Raw genomic sequence first — 23477 nt, forward strand, 5'->3', positions numbered from 1 at the left:
TCAAGAGTTACACTGCACATCTTTATTTGTATATGTCTGTGGCATTGTAAAATTAAATCTTTTGAATGAAAGCTTGCTTGAAAGGAAATCTACTGTGAGATTCCCCTGTTTTAGCAGTGATGGTAATTGGTGAGTGATCCCAGATAAAGTTAGGGTCAAAACAAAGGTATTTGATGACTCAGTCATACCAAAATTTTGCCAGACATGCACAGTAATGGTGGAAATGTGAATTTAAGAGTTATTCTCAGAAGGAAAATGTTACCTTCTGGCCCCCTTCATTCAGAGTCTCCAGTTACTGTCCCTGTGCATGAGTACAGGTAATCTTCACTGGGTTGTGTCTCTTCATCCCACTCCTCCCATTTCACTCCACTTCAGGAAGGAATCATTGCTACCTAAATAAAATGGTAAACTTCTGGAAGTGTAGAATAGATACTGTGTTATGAGCTTGGCAGAGCCCTCTAGAATGTGATATCCCTCAAACCTCATCCCCTTCTAACAGTGCAAACTGTTTTGCCAAGTCCTTTTCCAATTAAGAACCAAACTTTGGAATTCTGAAGTGAAAAATTCATAAATTAATGTTTTTTCTAGGACTGCAGTCCATCTCTAATACCACACAGGCACAACCATTTACAAAGTTCTGCTGCAGCTCAATGCACTCACAGCAGAAAATGCTCATTTAGTACATAATCAATTTTTGTCTTACACTTAGGTAATAAAGGCTGTTTATTTGTATGATATAATTGAAGCCAGAATTTGTAAAAACATGAAGATTTTTTGCTTCTGTTCAAAGCTACTGTAGATGTTAATCAGAAAGATCAGTGATGTTTAAATACAGTATTCATGCTGAACAATTAGCTGGTTTATGCCAATTTGACATTTTATTGAAGTTACAAATACTTTGATATCCAAAGACTGTGTAGTGCTTCTCCAGATGCTTATTAACCAAAAGAATTCACAGATGTTTGCTTATCTTTCTGCTGAATGTCCTCCAAAATTAGTTGATCCTAGAATAAGAATACAAGTACAAATGGAAAAAAAACTTGGTGAGACTAAAGGAAAACTTTATTCATGTAACTTATTTCGGGAACTTTATACAAGGAAAAGAAAATTATAAAAAATTAAAAATACAACCTACATAATTTGATGACAACTTTTCTATAGCTATTTTCATGAATGTAAATATGCTCCTTTGTATTTATATAAAAAATCAGGTTTCTCTTTCCATAGCAGCATTTTTGTCATGTTCCAATTTCAGCTATGCAAGGCAATTTCCAAAGCCATTGTTCTGTATATGAACTGCAATTAACTTGCAAACATATAGCTCAATGAAAATTAATCCTTAAGTTCAATACAGCTTTTTAAACTTTAATTTCTCCTAATGTAGTATTTCTCCTACATTATTTAGAGATTCTATCAGGTTCAGGCATTATTTCATATGCTGTAACACTGCCCAGAAATTTGGCAAGTAAAACAATTACGAGGTGAGCTTCCACAAGCTGTGAGCCTTCATAACTGACCAGGAGTGAATTTCTTATAATATTCTTATTTTGTTTTCATGAAGTTTCATGAACTCAAAACTGCTGTGGATGGGTTACTCTTGGAATAGAAAGATCCCGTTTATTAATATGGACTAAAAAAGTGCTTTAGGGATGAAAAAAGTTTTAACTTGTGATGCAAATTCTGCAATACAGAGGATTAGGTGTGCAAGATGCAACTGGTCAGGGTGCTAAATAACCTCATCTAGGTACTTTCTCAGAACCAGGACTGAAAAAATCACAGGATTGAGAAAATTACTACTGAAGTCTCTGATGGGACAGTAGGTAATTATAAAAGAAATAAAGTTAATATCACAGAATATGGGGGAGAACACTAGCAACAAATGTTCATAATTAATATCTAAGCCTTTCCCTCCTAAACTGAAGATACAGATCACATGACAGAGAAGTAACACATAATGAACAATATTATTTATAAAACATAAAAATAAAATATTAGGAAATGTTTTTGCCTTAATTTTCTTCCCATCATTTCCTTATCCTTTGTTTTTTTTAGTCTTTTTGTTGTAACTATGCAGAACATCATCTTTCTACTTCTCTTGCTTTGCAGGAGAAATAGCCTTTACTGTCCTCTCACCTTTCTCCTTTGGTCCATCCTGCTTCCTCTTTTACACTAGTATTTTGCAGTCTTATCCCAATTCTTCATAAATTATTTACTCTGCTTCCTCTATAGCCTTTGCTCTGTCCCATGCACTGTTCTGTTCTCCTTTTCCACTCCCAACCACTTTAACATTCTCACCTTTTTCCCTATTCCTTAACACATCTTCCTTCCTCTTCTCTGTCTCATGCTCTGCTCATTCCCTATTCATTGCTCATTTTCAGAATGAGTTCACTGATTTGTTCATTTCCATTAACACTCCCTAATTCCTAGTAACTGGATGACTAATACTTCACTTCTTACTCTCAGAGTACTGCAGTTTCCTTCTATTTCCTTTTTTTCCCTGCTGGATGCAGTGAGGTGGCAGCTCTCACCCACGTTCTCAATGTGCTCTTCAGTCATGCAGGAACATTCATCTTTTTCATTACAGACATTTTTTTACTCCTTTCCCATGTGTCAACTAAACTATTCTGCTTTATCAAAGGACTCCTGTTGAATATCCCAGTCTTGCTATGACTCCCACTGCACTTCCTCCACTCACATTTTTCTTTTCTCTACTCCTTAACCTGAGATTCGTTGCACAATTAGTTTTTGACAAATTATTGTATCTTTTGTATTCTTTGGAAGTTGTGGAGTTATTTTCTAGAAAACATTTATGGACATTATCAGATTTAAATCTCTGTTAAAATATTCTGAGGTGAAGCAATAACACATTTTGACAGCAAATACTCTACTGGAAATAAGACTAAGGCAAAATGCAATCATAAAGATCAGCACTTTTCATATTTTGCTGATAGCCTACTTCCAATTTTGAAATATCATCTTAATGTTGCTTAATTTATTTCTAATCTACTGTCTCCTGTAAATAAAAAATTAGCCATTATGCTGAAAATTTTTCAGGAAGTGTTAAATGTTATCTTATAAATATACTTGCCTAACTGTTGCCTTTGCAGAAGTCCAGAGATGGTGATTGGATGTCTTGCAGAAAGCTGTGGGGAAGGTGATGTAAGTGGATACAGCTGAGGGGTTCTTAAATCAGAATTAGCCCATGATCCCCTTCTACTACTCTGTGATCCAGATGATGATGGACATCCATTAAGTGATAATCCTATAGGTGTGGATCTGTTGATGAAATGAATTCCTGCATGTGATTTGAGGTTGGTGTCATAATAATACCAGAGATTTCAAGATTACCTAAATTCGCAGTGCTAATATTTTAAAAGGAAATATTACCAGAATGACATAAAAAATTATATGAGAATCAAAGATGGAAAAAAATAGATACTTTGTTACATATATTTTAAATTTGTCTTTGCAAATACCTAGGAAGATACATTTGGTTTAATGATTACAAGGAAAATTTGCTTTTTCTGGAACCATTTGAAGTTATTTCTTCATGTTAATAATTCTCACAGTTTGAGATATTTTCAATTTTTAAATGAAAAGCCTGAAACACCTGCTCCAGGCCACTGAAAAGTTTGGGTTACTCAGAGAATAGCTCTTGAGTAAATACTGTGCTGTCAGCTCTGATTTTTATAAGAACGATAAAGCAGAGACACTGTTACACTTTCTTACTATAAAATTACTACACTTTATATAGAAGTATCATGACTGCAGATGTCCACAGCTACAGAAACTCAGACTATCTCTGTGTATTTTTGAAAATAGTGATTTCTAAATAAAACCTTCCACCAAGAACAAACACATTCATGTAGATGATAGCCAGACTGCACAATAACATTTCTTCAGGCACAGAATATAACATTTAAATGTACAGATTAATTACCTTGTAGATCCTGCTCCAGTATTTTGACTTGACATTATTAGAGATGACTGAGAACTTTTGTAGGCTACACTACCTGTAAGAATCAGATTTATGAAAACAGGACCAAAGTGAATTACCCATTTTCCTTAAGAGACATCTTTGGAAACAAAGATTAGTACTTTAATTGTATGATTTGAGATAAATTCATGGTTGGTTTATTGAAGAGTTAAAAATAGTGCACAATTACAGTAGTCAATGAAAGAGATTAGATGTCACAAAAAAAACATCCTACTGCATCATCCTGCAAATCTTGTTCTGAGTTAAACACACATGTTGGTTTCTTTCACCTTCTTTCATTTATTAGACTATTACTAGACTATCAAGATAGCTGTGCTGAGGTGCTCCAGTTCTTCAGCTAATCCTTTTTTGCCCCACCCACCTCTGAGAAGGAAATTTTCTTTAGTGCCTCATTAAATCCTTGTTTCCACTTGCCCTTCCTTTTGCACGTACATTTTGATTCATTCAGCTTTGTCCACTGCCAAACTTTATGGGCTGGTTCTGAAATGTGCTGAACACATGACTGCTCTACATATAATTTTACTGTCTAATAAATATCTATTTATTTTTAGACACAACAAAAAAAACCCCAGTTAACCTGAGCTCCCTTTATCTTGTTATCCATAAATTTATAGGCAAGCATGTATTTAGGGAGGATCTGAGCACATAAATCACACATAACATAGAAAAAGCAATTTTTCCTCCTTCATTGAAATTGCATTGCAATTGCATTTGTCTTTGTTTCGGGACATTTACACCATGTAAAAACACAGGAGTGCTAAAAGCTCCTTATGTGGCTGGAGATGGATTCTATGAACTGCTGAAGCCAAGTAAAAGCCTGCCTGGGAATGCACTGTTACAGAAATATGTTGAATGTAAAACCAAGAATGAGAGGGACACATGAATAGCAGACCTGCAAAGCATCAGGAATTCTGGGAAACTCCTCACAAACAGTTCTCAAGAGGCTGCACTGATTTTAGTAGGTTGTTACTCATGTCTTATTTGCATCTGAGCTCTGCAACAGCCCAAGAATGAAAGAAAGTACTGGCAGGTAAAAGGTCTTAGACCCAATTACAGTGATAGAGTGAAACAAAGAATCACTTTTCTAAATAAATTCCTGATCTCAACTCAACTACCTTACTTCTGTTATTAAATACTTTTTTAACTTCCATTTAGTTTCCCCCCTTTTCCTCATGTGATTTTTCATATGACATTATGGACAATGTTAATCTCTGTTAACTAGAAACAAATACAATTATGAAGGTTAAAAGAGGGTCAACAATGTACATTGCAAGTATTCCTGTTCTCTTCGACCATACACACTGTTACAGTATTTTCCTTGCAGCTGTTGACTTGGGCAAAAATCCTTTTGGCTACAAGTAATAATTTACAGAACAGAAGAGGTAAGTACTAGGAAGACACTTCATACTTCATTTTAAGCATTTCCCATCTGCTGGACCAATGTCTACTTGGCAAGTTCCTTACCTTAACACAATTCACAAGGTTTTTTCAGTAAATTGCTAATGTACAGATTTTAATTTATTCATCCTTTTAATGTAACAGAAATGTTATTCAGCTGCAAACTTTACTTTTACTCACCCATACGTCCATCCTGTGGTGGAGTTATTACTGATAACCTTGTGGGACCAGATGGTGTCTCGAGCTAAATGAATGGTAAGTCATTAACCACAGTGTAATAAGTACACTAATTATAAAGGCATTTTAAGCAATAGTGTTACAGATTTCTGTAACTCTCCACTATCAGTTTTATTCATATCACTAAAATGCAAAACCTAAGAATTAAGTTACTATTTTTAGAGATCTATGGGCAAGGAGGAAGTACACATATTTTAGTTTTATTCTTATCTGTCACATTCAGATAAGAAACATATCAGACACTCCCATTGTTTCCTATGCTGAGATTCCATTCCTAAGCCAGCATCTGTTCCTGGATGTTCCCTCTCCTAATCGGGACACTAATACAGTGAAAAGCTCCTGCTTTCATTCTCATGTTAGCAACGTCACTCAAAGTTTGCAATTCCCTACTCAAATATCAAAGTTTAACAGTGATTTCAGACCACTGGCTCCACACCTGGCTTTTTCTTACCAAGGGAAGATACTACACACACTTTGATGCCCCTGAGCATAGATAGAAGCAAGATCACATGGTCAAGCAGCAAACAGAACCATTCACAAAAAGTGAAAGATAAAGACTCATTTTATTTTTGGATTAAAAAAAAAACCTTTTATCTATCATAAATGAAGTTTCACAAATGTTTTGAGAGTCACTGTGATGTGAAGTTAAGAGTGCCAAGTGATTCACCTCTTGTAACTCCAGACATCTGCAATGACAGTATTTACATCCTGATCCCCACAAATTCCCTTTATGGTCATGGAAGAGAAACAGGAATGAGGCCAGAAAGCTTCCTTTAGAAAGAGATGAATCACACATATTATAATCCATAGGTTATGCCCATGGGCCTAACCATGGATATAGACCTACCTATGGATATAACTTATCCATAGGTTACAAAGGAAACCCTGAGATGCTAGCACAAATCTGCACTGTAGCCACCCACATGAGGTCTGGTAAAGGTGAAAATCTTACTTATATTTCCATTCCTTAATATGTTAGAACTTTAACTGCAACTCTCAGTTGCATGGATTAGCAACATTTATTTTTTAAACAGATGTATTTTTGTAATACAAACGTACTGAGATTTTAAGAATTTTCCATTTAATTTGGCATCACAAGTTCAGCATATCTGAAACCAGCACGTACATTAGAAATGTTTTGAAGAGGATGGGGGGAGAATCCTATTTTTTGCAGCATTAAAAGAGTAGGACAAATCAAAAGCATGTATGTGTGTTTACATACATATGTAAACATACATTAAAAAAACACTTACTTTTCTCATCGGTGAAGGCACAGGATCAATCTCCATTGACTCCACCCTTGCAAGAAAGGTCAAAATAAGTATGACATTGTAATAAAAATAACGTTTTCATTATAACAACTAAACTTATGTTAGATTCTGATGTTAAATTTGACTAATAATGAAAAAGCATAATGCATAACACATATGAGTATTTAGGACTTATTCCAAAACCCACCAGCAGTAGAAAAATCTATTAATTGATTCTGAGCTTTGATTTAGACATTTACAGAGAAAGTTATTTTATGATCAGCCCTGCTATTCTTGTATTTAAGTCTGAATAAATATGCATATTTATATATTTGTCACTTGTCTACACAACAAGGAGGATTCTGAAATTTTATTTTTTAATGAAAAAGATATTCACAATCATAGGTACAGAAACAGTTTCATTTGAGCAAGCTGTATGTTCATTTTATTTAAAATTAAAATTACATGAGCCTTACTAGAGTTCATCCCATCTAACTTTAGACAACTACAGTGTACATACAGGCAGACAAGTAATTTAGTTTTCTCCTATAGTAAATGGAAAATTTCTCACTAATTAATGTATCTACTAATTAATCTATCTCTCTGGTCTATGTCTATCTATCCATCCATTTAGAAATTCTTTAGAATAAGGTCCACCATGTCTTAGATTTTTTTCCAGTGACTACGAAGACAAACTATACAAGTAACTATTAAGTAGTTGGATAGATAGTAACTATTAAGTAACTTGGATAGATAAGACATTCCTCAGTTCTTTCATATATAAACAGTTTGCAGAAATAAAACACAAAATCAGAAAATATTTTAAACTCATTACAGAAAAAATGACTTTCTGTATAAAACATCAGTTAAGATTTTCGTTGAAAATTAACTAATTTGTACCTACATTTCAGAAGTGGAAGGATGACTAGAATGAAGAGGATATGGAGAATAACCACTCTGTTTTCTTGAAGGAACTGAAGTCATTAAGAAATTTAATATTAGAACATAGCTATATCCAGTGACAGGTGTTCCATAGTTAAGATCTTAACCCAACACTTCTTACTGGAAAATAGATTTCGGCTTGTACTGGAAAAAGGCAGTTGTGCAGTTTTTTCAGGCGGTTTCATACTAGAGGAGAAACAAGAAAAAACAGATATAAATTGAGAGTTGGTTGGATTAGTTTAAGTGCCTAGTTGATCATTGAAGTATAAAATCAAAGCATTTTATCCATCAATAGCTGGTTTTAACACGAAGCAAATTAACTAACTGCCATGAAGCAAATTCAGAATTTATTTGATAAGCTAACTTCTTCTCCAGATCATAATGTTTGTTCCCTAAAGTACTTTGCCATAATGTCTGCAGCACTCACTACATACCCAACAATATCCAAACAGAAGTCAATTTTTACTAGAAATAGAAAAGATGTGAACCATGTTACAAAACCCTGGTAATTTTGTAAAAGGAAAGGTATTATAGTACTTTCCAGGTTGATGCTAGAAAGCCCATTGCAAAATACACAGAATGGTTATGTAACTGCAAATAAAAATTTAAAACTGATTATCTATGTCATAGACTTTACTGAAAGTTCATTTTTAGAATAACCACTGAGTTGAATTTTAAAACAAAAGGATTTCTTCCTGACAGGATTGATTAGTGTGAATAAAATGGTTCTGGTGTCAGAAATCGCTATTCATGTATTTCTGTAAAACTATGTACAAATAGATGAGAAAGGCAAACAAAACACGACTTCTTTATTTTTTTAACAATTAACCTTTCTGTTGGCTGATTACATTTACTTTTGCTGCATTAAACCACTTACCATTGTATCTGTTGTATTTGTTGTGTTGCTTTCTTGAGGGATTCTTCCAGCTTTGCTGCCTGTGAGATAATCATAGATTTAAACAAAATCTATTTGTCGTGATATACAACTTCATTTTCATCCAACTAGTCTTCTAAAGTGTTGAAAGGCTGCTTTCTATTGGTTTTAATCTTAAGACATAATTGCTATTCTAGATTTATTGGAGCTGTTACAGCTGTAATAAACAGTCAGTCTGGAAGAGATATGCTTGGTTTTGGCAGTTACAGACTTAGTTTGATTACCTTCTGTTAAGTGTGCTGGTAATACTGGATAAATGAATACTAAGAAAAGTGCTTAAAAATAGTTTTGTTTTCTTTTTCTTCCTCTTTTCCATATCTGATATAACAGCTAAGTTATGTTTAATATGGAATTATCTGAAAAAGCTACCAATAACTGTATAAAACACCAAATATGACGTTCCCATATTTCTCATTTAAGATTTAAAATGTACTCAGTTCATGGAAGCATCTATTTGTAATAAGCTTAAGTGAAAAGTATCTCCTATTATGTTACAGACACAACCAAAAATATCTCCATTAAAGAATGTTACGAGCTTGCAAAATTGAAGAATATTAAGATCAAAAACATTAGGTCAGTTCCCTATTATGGGTATATTCTACAGTCTTTCATGACACGATCATATCTTATATTTTATGAAGGATGTAAAAATTTACTCAGGAGCCTCAAAACTGCATCTATATTTTATCCTTAATTTCCATTATGTGACCTTAATTCTTCACACTATTCGCATTTTGATTTGAAGGCAAATTATGAATTTGCTTAACTTCTCATTCTTCTCCTCATAACATTATTTTGAGTCCTTTAATAACGTTACCTGATATACCTTTATAAAATCATATCGTTTGTGGGAGATATTATGCTCTTTTTGCAGATGTAAAACTCTGCAGAACAGATTAAAAGCAAAATGTAATTTACCTAAGATCTGTTTTTCAGTATTCTTTTTTCTTTTTCCTAATGAGAGCTGGGTTTGATTAAGAAAGTGGCCAGTACAGATGTCAGGAAGAATGTACACTCTGTAGGACTGGATAATTTTAAGATCAAAATGCCTTAAAGAAGGTGAAGGACTATTTGCTTTTCAGTATTTTGGGGTCCTGGCACAACACAAGGTCTAGACTTGCCAGGAATATGGACACAAGTTCCCACACCACACACTATCACCTGCACACTGGTATCTGCACAACTCCCCAGATCAGCAACAAAGCAACTTTTATGAAGGTCATGAGAGCCTGCTGGTTGACAGTGACAAGGATCACACACTAGAAATAAGGAAGGGGACCATAAACAAGACAGCCAAAGCAGGAGAAAATGGAATTTCCTCATGCAGTACTGCACCCTTCCCAAAGGCCAAGACCCACAGAGTGGAGAGTGGAAGAGGCACTTCTGTCAAAGGGCAGATTTGTCCTTTGTCACCTCCCCAGGCATCACTGCATCTGCCAAACTACTTATACTGTAAAGCATTCTTGCTCCACCCTTTTCCCACCCACCTTCATCTCAAAGCCAGCGGCAGGAGGACTTCCCCAGCTCCTTCAGACTGTCTCCCAGTAGCTCTGGAAGGGGGAGCATTGCTAAGCAACACTCACAGGGAGGGGATGGCTCTATCATTACACAGGGACACTCTTCTCTTCCTTGTTCACCTCAGCCTCACTGAAAAACCATTTCTCCACCAAAACAGCCTCACCAGTGTTACTCACAGCTGCTCGCAGGGTGTTTAAAACAAACAGTCTCTCCTGACCCTGATCCAATGCAAGCAGTTTTAACATACTAACAAATGCATAAAATGGATAAAACAACAAAACCACCCAAAACAGTGTGCTCACTGAAGCAGCAACAAACTATATTTTCAACTGTTCCAGTACTGTCACCTAAGCACCTTCCTTAGGTCAAGCAGCATCCTTGAGTACTTTAAAACCACTGTTAAATTCATGTCTCAACAGTAAATAACTTAGAAACTTACCATCAAAAGGTATCAAAACTCTCTTCTTTGGAGATAACATCTTTATTTATGCTAAATTCTATTAAGAGATTTATTTTACTTTGTCTAAAGGTTTCAGTTTTACCACCTGGAGTCAGCACAAGAGATTAGACGGGGAATGAAATCAGGGTTCCTCCATGGCCTGGTTTTGAAAGCAGAAGGACAGGACCTTGAAAAAAACTACACATTCCACAGTGTTCTAGGACTGATCCCAAAATGCAAAGAAAACAGGGAGGAATGAGCCATAGAGCATTTAAGTTTCCAAGCTGTTCTATCCATGACAACCACACCAGAAGCTGTCCTTACACACAGAATGGCCAACTGATCAGCTATATGGGTTGGCCTCTGTCACTTCACACACCTCCTGATGGGTCGAGTCACCAACACTGCCAAGCAGCTTTCAGGGATACCCCTGTCCATGTCCTTAGACACGAAGGAAACAGCCAACTATTTTATCAAATGTTTAGAAATAGCTGAAAAAGGAAAAACAAACTTCCACTTCACAAAGGAAGAAGCACAGTCACAAACTCAGCACCTGTTCTCCACAGAATAATTAATCCTATCCTTATTCCCACTGAGCTATCCTGAGTTCAGGGTACTAGCCCTCAGTCTTGTTCTCATGTCAAGCTCAAGCTTCTCATGTCCCTAAGTCTTCCTTCCCTCTAGGCTTATCTTCTAGCACCACTTTCTCCCCATCTCTTCCACTTCCCCCTCTGTACAGCGAATTGGTTTCTTCCTTTCCTGTCCTTTGATTCTCCATTTAATCTTGGTCACCCCACAACTAAAATATTTTATTAAATAACAGTAATTACAATTAACGAAGTCCTCACAAAATGTATACAATTAAAAACTAGTATTTATAATGACAGAAATGAGTCAATCCTGATTAATTATTCTAAGCATTCCAATAAAAGATTAATATAGTTTCTAAAAATAAACCAAAGTAACAAGGCAAACATAAGAAAAAGTAAGAAAATCACAATTAGAGTTACCTTTTGTTTGTAGTATGCTAATAAATGCTTACGGTGTTTTTCTTGAAATTCTGAAATCTGAAAACAAGTACAGTTACATTAAGCTTCATATAATTACATTTATATACCTCAGCAAAGAAGTGATGGAAGAGAACTATTCCACAGTATTCAAGGTCTTCTATATTTTAATAAGTAGCTACCATATCTTCTTTCAGTCCTCTCCAAAAAAAAAAAAAAAACCAAAAACATTTTAATTTATTGTCATTGATAAAGTCTCATAAAGTTTATTTAAATCTAATATGACCTACCCTAGAGTTGGTAGATTTATTTCACTGGATTCATATTTTAACACTATGTTCAATAAAAAGGCAAAGACATTAGAAAGGCAGTTTAGCTGCAGTGTTTCTTATTCATTAGTGCTAAGCAAACACATAAAATTAATGCCAACATAAAAAGTAATCTGTCTTACTGGCAATTATAACATGCCTTGTAAAAATATCCTCTTAATTAAAAAATAATTGTTAGACACACTGTCTGGTGATGTGTAAGCACTTCTGGCATCCAAATGAGGATCATAAACCATGACAGGTTAAAAGTAAAAACAGACAAGGCAAGACAAGAGCTTGAGGAACAAATTACCACAGGCAATAACTTCTAATAAATCTTCTCACGTGTTACAAAAGTGCCAGAAAATGTGTAGGAATAGAGACAACCAAGAAGAAACAATCTAAGAATATAAACCCGAAGTGGAGTATCCAACTGAAAAGGTTACTTTTTATTCACTGTGGAAGAGCCTGGGGGTTCCCATTGAATACTCATCAAAGAATCAGAAGTGTCTTCAGAAGAACTGATGGAAGAAAGATCCCCTCAGAAAGTGATGGCTCAGAGCTGCCTCCCCTCACTCAGAAATGTGTTCTTGGGTCTAGGAGGAATCTGTGAATATGTCAATTTAGAGCTCAGTACCAGTCAAAAAGAAAATCAGATCTTAGCAGTGGTTTAAAAAGGTATAGGGGACATCATTATTTCCCTTTAAAAATGCCTATTGCTATATCCTGAGTCTGCTTAACATCTCAGAAAGGATACAGCAAGTCTGGGAATAGTTCAAGATTAATAAGAGGTAAGTAAGAGCTTCAGTAAAAGAATGACCACATGGAAAATGAAGCTTCACAGCTGAAAAAAGACAGTTGAAGAAGGGATGCATTAGCAGTCTGAAACTAATGATTAGCACAGATGGAGTGCACTTTCCTCCAGAATGGGATTCAAGAGTATCAAACGAATCTAGCAGGTTAAAACCTGGAAAAGGAAACCCTTATCACGCAGTGAACAACATGTGCACCTCCCTTCAACAGTATGAGAGAGATGCTAAAATTCAGAAAACAACTTGACAATTATGTGGGGAAAAATATCTGCCACAAGCTTCTGAAAGCAAAGGCACCAACCCCACCTTGAGAAATCCCTGTGCCACAAGCTGTTGAAAGCTGGGAGGCTGTTCTGAAGATGTATCACTGCACACCAACCTTGCTCTCACGCCCTTTCCTAAGCACCCACTGCTGTGACAGGATATTAGATTAGATAAACCTTTGTCCCAACAGAGCACAAACTGCTCTTATGTCTTTTGACACTGAGAGAAATTCTGACCATACCTCAATGCCTTCACTACACTTCAATGAGTTCCCAATAGCTTATCTCAGGCTACAGAAAACCCACCTTAGTATTTTCAGATTGTGTCCTCTATTTCCTTCATTTAATAATTATGGAGATTTATATTTGGATGTGATTGATGTTGTGGTTGCCTGCATTTGTTCAGTTTACAGAATAACTGCTGATCATGCTGTTAAAAAGTGGGTTTGTAAAGAGAGAGGAAGGCTTCACGTTTACCTTGTGTCACCTAGACACCTGAGGAGGAGCCCTGCTGGGGAAAGGGAACAAGCTCAGCTTTGGAGAAGTTTGTGAAGCACAGAGTAGAGTAAACATGAATCCATGATCACCGCTGAAGAAAACAGGTGATCTTCCCTGGGTTACTTTTCTGCAGATCAGGGAACTCACCAAAAGATGAAACTCACAGAAAGATCAAACTTGTTTGCAGCTGGGTTCAGGGAGAATGTACAAGAAGAGACAAAGAAAATGAGGAGGCAATGAGAGTTTGGATGCATTCATTTTACCCACACAGCTCTTAAAGTTCTTGACTGGAAACTAAGCCTGAAGGAAGGAGTCCTACGTGGAGTTTGGGGAAGACAAGGAGGAAATTTACCTTGGAATCATTTAATGCATCTATCTGAACAAAAAGGAGACCTGCTTTGACTTAAAAACAAAAAAATAAAAAGGGAGAGAGAGCACAGTCAGCTCAGAACTGTAGCTCGCTCAGGTTTTCACTGTGTAACTTTTTATTGTTATAATAAGGGCACAATATCTGGGCACGTTTAAGCTTAGGGCAGATCTAATTTTTCATTGCATGGCACTGAAAGTGATTTTACACCATTAAAATAACCAGACTAGTGCTCCTTACAGAGAGTTTAAAAAAATAAGCAGTGACCATAATTTATGCCTTTTTAAGAACTTTGAAACTGTGGAATTAAGGAAGTAAAGATGGTATTGGGCATACATTCATTTTCAAGCATTCACTCATACACTTTTCCCATTCACATAAAAATCAGTAGGAGCTGCTGATTATTTTACAGAGCTAAAAAGTTTAAGGCAGATTCACCTGTGTTATTTCTTTTGAGTATTTATTGCATAACACATCCACTCCCATGAACAGTGCCTGAATATCAGGATTTATCTACAAAGAAAAGAAAGTATGCCAAGGTTAGCATTTTTATTTGCAAGTTATATTAAATAAAGCATTGTCTAAAGTGTTGCTTAAATTGGTTGATGTACACAAACAAAAAACCAGACAAACCATGAGTAGGATAATACAGAAATTGAAAACAAGCCCAATTTTCTCTAATGCCCTTATCAACCATCTGGAAGGGGTTTGTTTAAATATATTACACAGGTATATACTTATTCTAAGACAGTAACAATTTCCAGAGGACATTCAAGGAAGATGTTGTGGCTCCTGGAAGAGGCAATGCCTCCAGACCAACAGCCAGGTTTCTGGCAGCCCCTCTTCAGCCTTTTTGGTTCTCACCATTCCCAGCCACATGGGTGCACCTTATAATCAGTTTTGCTTCAAAGTCCTTTTTCAGAATAGTTCCAATGCTGACTGGGATCCCTCTGTCTCTCCTGCCCACTGGGCAGCACAATGCCATTGTGGAATAAGAAAAGAGCCTTTAAATCATAGCTGAATTTTTCAAGTATTTTATGACTTGAGAGTTTTAATCAGAGATCATGATGTGGCTTCACAAATGGCCTTCTGTGCTTTTAGAAAATTCTCAGTAAGTGCTCTGCACCTAACCCATCACTGTAATAAAGATATAGTTATTATTTATGGTGAGAAAAAAATGCTGCAAAATATAAAGTGAATTTCAGAATGACACTGACATTTGGACATCTATCCAAAACTACAAAGTGGTGTAGATAACTTAAATGTTACTTTAATCCAGAATACATGTGTTCTTAATTAGTTTGTATGAAAACCAAAGAAAATACAACTCTAAAATAGTTACACTAGTTATAGCACTAAGTTAAAATAGTTAAACAGCTTTCAAATGTAATGAATCTAGGAGAAAACAATCTACCTGGAAAGTTCTCTTTGATGTATTGTGATTAAATAATAGAAGGTAGGTTTACAACTAGCCAAAAATTGAATAAAAATCCAAAAACAATGCCAGCATACTCAGATAAAAAAGGAAGGCATCCTTCATGTACAGAATCACCTTTCAAAATCCATTCAAAAAGAACTGAAGATGTTGTAGACAAAAGGTAAATTAATCCCAGAAGCATTAAAGAATCTTGAAAAGCTCAAAAAATAGAAAAATTTCAAAAGATGAATTATTGAAAGAAATAAGAAGCAAGCCACCTGTGAATGAAGCATAAGTTTTCTGGGAGCCTAAGAAACCAGAGATGAGTGCTGTTACTAAAATTAAAAACAGTGCATTGAAATCAAAGAGTTAGGCTTTGCTCCACTTAGAAATGCACAAACATCTAGAGAGATAGAGACAGTATTTTTACCTACACCAAAAATATTTTAACACTGGTATAAAGTCAAAAATCCAAGACTAAATAACAGCTGTATTTGCCAAACCTATTTTCAACGTGTGCTTAAATTATATCTTTTTAATAATAAAGGGAAATTGAGTCTCTAACGTACGAGAAATAATTGTGTGAGGAGCTAAATTAATAAACCTGGATTTGCAATAGATTTGTACCTTCTGTTCTCCATATTCTGACATCAGCTGCTCTGGTGTCCTGTACTCAATTCACCTGGTGCCCTGCACTGTTTCCTCACTGCAGAGCACATCTGATTATTGCTGGGCTGTACCTGCACTCCCCTCACCAGGGCAGAGCAAGGGAAGCTGCTTTGCCTTGCTTTCCCCAGCTGCTCATTTTTACAGAACTCACGGGAGGTAATTAACTGTATTTGAGACTTCCTCTGCTCTTCTGAGTTTGGTTGACAAAAGCCAAAGTGTTCAAAAATTTCCATGGGGTGAAGTGACAGATGGAGAAAGAGAAAAGCAGACAGACAGACAGCACAGTCTAATCTATCCGTGGTATTTAAGTAAAGAAAATACAAACAAGGCGATAAGATTTCATCTAGAAAATTAATATATTCATAAAAGTACATTTAGCATCTTTAAATAAAACATATTCATAAGAGCCAAGCTCTTGCAAACTATTTAGGATTCTGTCAAAGCAATGACCTTGGTTTAAGTACCTATCAGATTTTAAAAAAATAAAACCCAACCAGCTTCATGCTGATGTAAAAACTCTTTAAAACAAAGGTTCCTATAACACTGTTTAAATTTCATCTGTTGCATGGAGGAGTAGCAGATGTTAATATGATATTCTACAATAATGAACAGCGAGATTCTGATTTGCCATAACACTTCACCATCCTCTGGGGAAAAGCAAGTGGGATCACGGGACACACAAGGAAGATATAAAGGTGACAAGAATGCATTCTGGTAAAGATGAGAATATTTAATGTGTAGATGGTGATTGCCCCAACGTACAATTTAATTAGGAGTTCTAACACATTTATAGGACCTCCTCCTCATTGGGAATTCTCCCACAGCATCAAGCTCATAAAGCTTACCAGGTATATTTCCACTCAGGTTCCTGAATTATAGAGCCATGACTTTTTTATATGCATCTTTAATTATCATTCCAATCATTTTATCTGTTCTTAATCAAGGATAAGCAATCATCATTAATGTCTTTTTTAAAGAATATGGTAATTTGCTTCCTTTCAGCCCTCCAGAGCAGTGGCAGCTTCTAATGAAACATCTAATAGTTTTGTTAGTATCCCAATCATTGCATTTTTTTAATTCCTTTGGTATTTTTGAAGTAAATTATTAAGTTCTGTTGAAATACTGCAATTTAAGACTGATCTAACTTTAAAATTAGCATTGTTTTGAGCAACATGTTGGACAAGATGACCTCCAGAGGCACCCAACAACTTAAATTATTGACTGAAATTAATAACAAAACTTGCAAGCCAGAGTAGGTTGAAAATGAAAGCATATTAAAATATGTCTTCTAGAATTTTTAAGAGGGGCTTTTTCATATTTTTTTTTAATATTTGATTACTGTGTGCATTGTTCCCTTGTATTATGATTGCATTTTGTCGTTTTGTTGTAATTTTTTATTTTTGGTATCATTGTCTTCTTCACTCTAATTCAGTTCTGCAAGACTCTGTGTTTAAAAATATGAAATACAGTGCAACAGTTTTTTTACTTTTTTATATACAGCATGTAGGAGTAGAAATTTCTGTATTTAGAGATACATCAGCTCAGTTTTAAACATAACTAAAGAAATCATGCCATTCTTCAAGGTCATCTCTCCAGGGTTAGTCCCAAACTGTCCTCTATTTCCTATACATGACTGCCTTACAGCCTAGGAGGACTTTATGTATTAGCTGTATTGAATTTTAGTGAATATTTTTAGTGTTTTTCCTCTATCCTGGTAAGGCAGGCTCTTGTCTCTTAGGTAGGCATCGGTCTGGGAAAATATAAATGTTTTCACAACCTATTTATGAAATCAGCTAAGGAGAAGACGGTTCCTGGGAGAAAGGGAAAACTTATATATTTCTAATGATTTATCAAGAAAGGGAATTAAAAGCTCTTATTTCTCTAGTGAATAACAAGAATTCCCAACAACATTTCAGATCCTCTCTTAATCACATGGCCATGAGGAAAATCATTAAGCTTAAGAGAAAAAAAACTACTTGAAAACATTGCTGTGCCATCATGCAGATCTTCTATTCAGTCCATTACACAAAATAATTCATTACAGTTCATTTTCTCTGATGTACAAATGCCAAAACCAATAAACATTTTCCCACATTTTGAAAGCAGTCACTGATGTTACACAGTAGTAGCCAGTCACATTTCTTGAAAAGTTTAGAATCATTTACAGTCCAGCAGAACCTGAAAACCTAAAAAGTCTCCTCAGGCTTTAATTTGAAGAAGTACACACAACTAAAAGCTGTCTAGTGCATAAGTATCTAAGACTAATAACATTTTATCAGTAAATATTCATGTCACCGTTGGCAAAAAAAAGGGGAAGCATTTTGTAATGCAAATAATTTAACTGTTCAGCAAACCACAGATTAAAGTCATGCAACAATACCAAAGCTTCATTTACCTGTTTTGAAAGAACTAACGTCTGACAAGCAGTTTTACAGATCAAACATTCATCTTTTTTGCCTGTAAGGTAAAGACACATTTAAAATATACATCAAACTGAGTAGATACTGAATACCTTGTAAATAGAACTCTATGCCTAAACCTTTGTGTGGACCTTGTGGAAGAAATCTGCAGGTTATACGAGAAATGTGAATAAACATGAATAAAGAATTTGATTCTTTAATAACCATTACACAGAGTTGCACAGGGAATATGTGTGTGAATGTCATCGGGTCTTACTCCCACAAATAAGCATTCATGTAAATGATTTTATGAATATCATTAGTGTCACAGAATGCAGGTGACTTTTAGTTCCGTTGATTTAAATAGGACTACTTGCCTGGTTTAATTAAATGTATGCTTAAGTGCACTAATGACTTACAGTCAACCAGATATATGGCTTTTTAGACTGGGGCCCAGTATGGTTCTCTCAATAAAATATATAAGACCTTAACATCAAAGAATTAATAATTTTACCTTGTGAATTCTTCCAGTGAGAAAGTAATTTTAAAAACTTTATCATTTTTAAACTGTGACTTTGATTATCTGCAAACATACTAGAAAATATTTATAGCAAATGCATATTATTACAATATTTATCACCGGTAATTTTACTAGCTACTTCCTTTCTGAGGATTCTGTGGATCAATGTTTATAAACATCGTTTAAGAGTAAATACATTTTAAACCTGGTATTATGATTATTATTGGATTCCCAGCAAAAAGATATATAATCTCTCAGGCATTTTTCTGCCAACCAATATTAAGAGCAGAAAGGAAAGACGCTCAGGTTCTGGGAGCCAGCAAACTGGATTTAGAGGCTGCATTTTACGATCCTCCTCCTTAAAAGCAACCCTGTGAACCAATCTAGTCAAAAGTTTTTAATTCTGAAATAAAGATTCATCATTTCTTCTGTGTGCCCTTAAAAAAAACCCCACAGGACATTTAGCAAGATCTCAAAGGGAAAAACATTGGTATTTGTCTGCTGCTCTTTTCTTTTGAAAAACAACTTCATTATTCCTCTGTCTTTTCCACATATCTTCGTCTGAGCACGTCAAGTTCTGTTGAAATACTGCAATTTAAGACTGATCTCACTTTAAAATTAGCTTTGTTTTGAGCAAGGTGTTGGACAAGATGACATCCAGAGGTCCCTGACAACATATTCATTGACTGAAATTAATAACAAAACTTGCAGCCAGCGTAGGTTGATAACAAATATCACAGAATATGACTCTGGAATTGTCCATGACGGGAGAGCTTCAAAACATCACCTCCAACACTCCCTCACGCAGCTGAAAAGTTTCCAGGAACAATACTGACCTTTAAAACATCTTAGAAATACTTGCAAAGCCTGCACTAAACAAATCCTACGCTGAGTAAATTGCCCATTCTTAGGATGAAAAAGCAACTCCTTTTCCAAATTTGCCAGAAGAGAATGCCTTTGTTTGTTTGTTTAACTACCTTATGAATCATAAGTATCCAGGATAGTTTTATTAAGGCCTCCAGTTTCCCGTGCCCAAGGCTTGCTCTCAAAGCCAGGCTCACCTGGAGGTGGACACTGGCGGGCTTCAGTATTTAAAGAAAATCAATAGCCAGGATTGAAAAGGTTTATCAACAACATTCGACAGACACTTAGGAATGCTCAGGTCCTTCTTTTTTTTCCACAACGAGTCAGAAATACGAAGGATAAGGTGAGAGGGTGTGCACGCCAGCACTGGCCGCTCCAGCAGCCATTACCTTTCTGGAGGCAAATCTCACAGAAAACGTGGCCGCAGCTGGTGAGGCAGAACCGCGGCGTGGGCTTGCGGGGCTCACAGGAGCAGGAGTTGCAGAACACCGGGAGAGCCATGGGCCGGAGGGGCAGGAGGGCCCGGCAGCCAGCTGGGGGCCGGGGCAGAGGAGGACCCTCCTCAGGGTGAGCTCCGCGGGCGCCGCTCCGCCATTACCCGGCCACCTAAGGCGGCCGCGGGTGAGGGGGAACCGCCCGCCCCGCCGCGGGGCCTGAGGGGCGGCAGAGTTCGACCCTCACAAACCCCTCCCCAAAAAAGTTGTGTTTTCCGGCCTCTCGCTACCAAACTGGAGCCACGCAGAGGATCCTCTGCGAGATTCCCCTTCCTTTCCCCAAAGATTTGTACTAAAAGCAATAATCTTACCCTAAAGTCTCAGCATTTTTAATATACAGAAATTTAAAATCTTAGGAAACTCCTTTTTTTTTTTTTTTTTTTTTTTAGATTTCTGTTTTAGATTTAGGTCCCTAAGTGGGACCTACCTAGGAGAAACAGAGCAGCTACTCCTGCCAGCATGAACTCACAGGAATATGACCCAGCTGGCAGCAGGTGAACACTTCTCACAAATCAGTCCCTCCACCTCTCATCTCTCAGCCTACATGCTCAAGGCAAATCTAAAAAGTTCCCTTATAAACATGAGCCTGGGAACAAAAAAATTCATAAATATGGAAAATCAAGGACTCCAGATTAGTTTTATGAGATATTATAAATTCTCTTCTCCCCATTAGCCTTTCCATCTTTTATCTTCTTCCCCACCACCCAGCTCCTGCTTTCCTCCTAGTAACTCTTTTAGCATCTCACATTCGCCTGCTCACAACCCCCTGTGGGTATTCAATCATCCCAATCCTGACTTCAACTTAAAATGCTGCCTCACTACTGAGTCCTTCTTCTAGATTTAGCTTTACATTGGGGGGGCAGGGATTGATAAAAGATGGGATTCAAGGGGTAAAAATGTAAGGGGAAGACAGAGGTTGTGACATAGAGAAACCAGGTTAGAATCCGAGTAGATGAGAGAAGCTAGAGAGTTATATACAGACAATTTTCTCACAGGTGAGGGTTTCTTCAGCTGTTCAATGTTACATGGTGGGCAGTTTTTGAATCTGAGCTTGATTCTCATTGCTTTAAAAGAAGTTGTTTTTCTCACCTCTCACTACCAAAGTGGAGCAGTGCCCATGCAGAGGGTCCTCTGAGAGATTCCCTCTCCCTTTCCCAAACGTAGGGAAGTGACCTGGGATTTCAGTGCTCCAGGCAAGAGCTGCAGCAGGAGCCCCATCCTCCTCATTCCTCCTGGACCAGCAAGTGTGTGGAAAAAGGTTGTGGGTTCCACTCCCTTAAATGCAGGAATCCAGGAAGGTTGTTAATTTGCTGTCACAGCTTTGCTATGGCATCTTTCAAAGAGGAAAAAGAGCAAAACAAGGAGTTTTGATTTTCAGTTCTTAGACAAAAAAACCCCAAAACCCAAACCCATAGTTTGCTAGTTTCCCTTGATGAAATTTTTAGGAAAAAATTCCCTTACAGACCTAGCTGCAGTGCAGGCTGTAGCTCTGGGTATGGCAGAGCCACAAACTGCAGAGGAGGAACCTCTGTCTTTTAATTTCACGAAGGCTACTGCCCCCAAAGTGCTTCCCAAAAGAGTTGCAATTCACCTTCTGCTTTATAGAGTTAATTAAAAATCTTAAAGGAGACTGAAAACATTTCATCAAAGCAAAGATATTTAATGACTATTATTATTATAGATAAAGAATGAAGCACTCTGAAGCTGTATCCAAGGCTCTGAGTCTCAGTGCGAGTTTGAATATAGACCTAATTAATAGAGAGAAATACAATCAGCCCCTTTATAAATTCTGATGTAGTGGCTGTCCTGGTTTAAAAGCCTAAGTGTATTGTGAGATGAGTTAAGTTTGGCATTGGGATGTGGTTAGAAGCCTTACACTAAATATCAGCTAATGTCTGAAACACAAGCTTGTAGCAACACTTTATTAAACTTTTTTCTTGGACTTCATATGCCATATGGTTGTAACATATATTTCCTTCTTTCCCGCCACCAAAGATACTTTTAGAAGACAGATTGTGAATGACTGATGTATGAAAGTAAAGTTAATAAAACTTATTTACTGGTTATTCCAAGTGACAGCTCTAAAGTCTCAAAATTTTTAATGTAGGACACACCTCAGTGAGTAGCTTTACAAGATTTTATTTTGATTGATTTGGTCTGTAGAACATTGCTTTTTGTCTCTACCTTGTATCAATTTTATGGATTCTCACAGCTGTATTTTCATTACTGTACTGGAAATGTAAGTGAACTCATAGGGCAGTGTCATTTCCTTGCTGATGAAAACAACAAGTGAGAAGATAGAAAAAAAGAAAGAAAGCAGCGCCTTTGAAACAGTAATTGTTTACAGATATTCCAGCTTTCACTACCTTTTAGATAAGCAAAGGGTCTGGAAAGAGAAGTAGGAAACCAAACCATAATATTCTACTATCACAGTGCTCTAGAAACTTCTTCAAGTTTCATGTTTTTGTATGTAACTACCTCCAGCTCTTCCTTACACTACTGCTGCTTTGTAAGGCTAATTATCTGGATTTTTAACCAGAGATTTTGACTTCTCATTGTATGATACTGTAGTTACACTGCTAGTTGTACATAAACTAGGTAAATTAAGTTATAAAGATGTATGCAACCAAGCTACAATAAGTGAAATGGAAAATTAAGTCAAAAACTGGTAAGTTCCTTAGGCTGTCATATTACAGTTGCTGAATAATTAAAGTAATAAAAATTCTCAACAGAGACTGAAGAATTTTCTGCAGGAATGAATTAAAACAAAATGTGTAGGCATTGTTTACAAAAAACCCCTGTAATTTGGTTTATTTTGGCATACTTCATAAAGACTATAATTTACATTAGCAACTGTGGGAGATGTCTGATCACAATTCTATAGCCTAATCTGGAAATGAAAAGTAAGTACAACTCCAAATTGCTTGTCTGGGTCTCTCTCTTCCATGATAATTGCTGCCGCCACTGATCAGTTAAAACTTTGAATATTTTGAAAGAAAGCAGTCACAATTACATTTAGGTGTTACCCATATATAGATTGAGTTCAAGACACTCTCACCAAATTAATCACCACAGGGGATATGGGTTATTTCTCTACCTACTGTCTGAATCATGGTCAGTCTGAAGTGCTGAACTCTTTGTGGT

General features: G+C 36.3%; 1 protein-coding gene and 1 long non-coding RNA gene across 2 annotated transcripts; one reads left to right on the forward strand and one right to left on the reverse strand.

Annotated features, from left to right (window-relative positions):
- Positions 1-844: 844 nt before the first annotated feature.
- On the reverse strand, positions 845-20454 carry RNF212 (ring finger protein 212). The gene is made up of 12 exons (XM_027662723.1): positions 20229-20454; positions 18452-18513; positions 14409-14483; positions 11726-11782; positions 8702-8760; positions 7946-8010; positions 7787-7856; positions 6886-6931; positions 5576-5639; positions 3941-4013; positions 3089-3276; positions 845-1004 (listed from the first exon to the last, which is right to left on the reverse strand). The coding sequence occupies exons 1-12, from the start codon at positions 20338-20340 to the stop codon at positions 967-969; spliced, it is 909 nt and encodes a 302-aa protein (XP_027518524.1). The 5' UTR covers positions 20341-20454; the 3' UTR covers positions 845-966.
- LOC113956320 lies at positions 19767-22993 on the forward strand. Its single transcript, XR_003530806.1, has 3 exons — positions 19767-20182; positions 20723-20827; positions 21329-22993. It is a non-coding gene; the product is annotated as an uncharacterized LOC113956320 (long non-coding RNA).
- The last annotated feature ends 484 nt before the right edge of the window (positions 22994-23477 follow it).

Source organism: Corapipo altera, unplaced genomic scaffold (assembly GCF_003945725.1).
Source record: "Corapipo altera isolate COAL_440 unplaced genomic scaffold, ASM394572v1 95, whole genome shotgun sequence".
NCBI lineage: Eukaryota > Metazoa > Chordata > Aves > Passeriformes > Pipridae > Corapipo > Corapipo altera.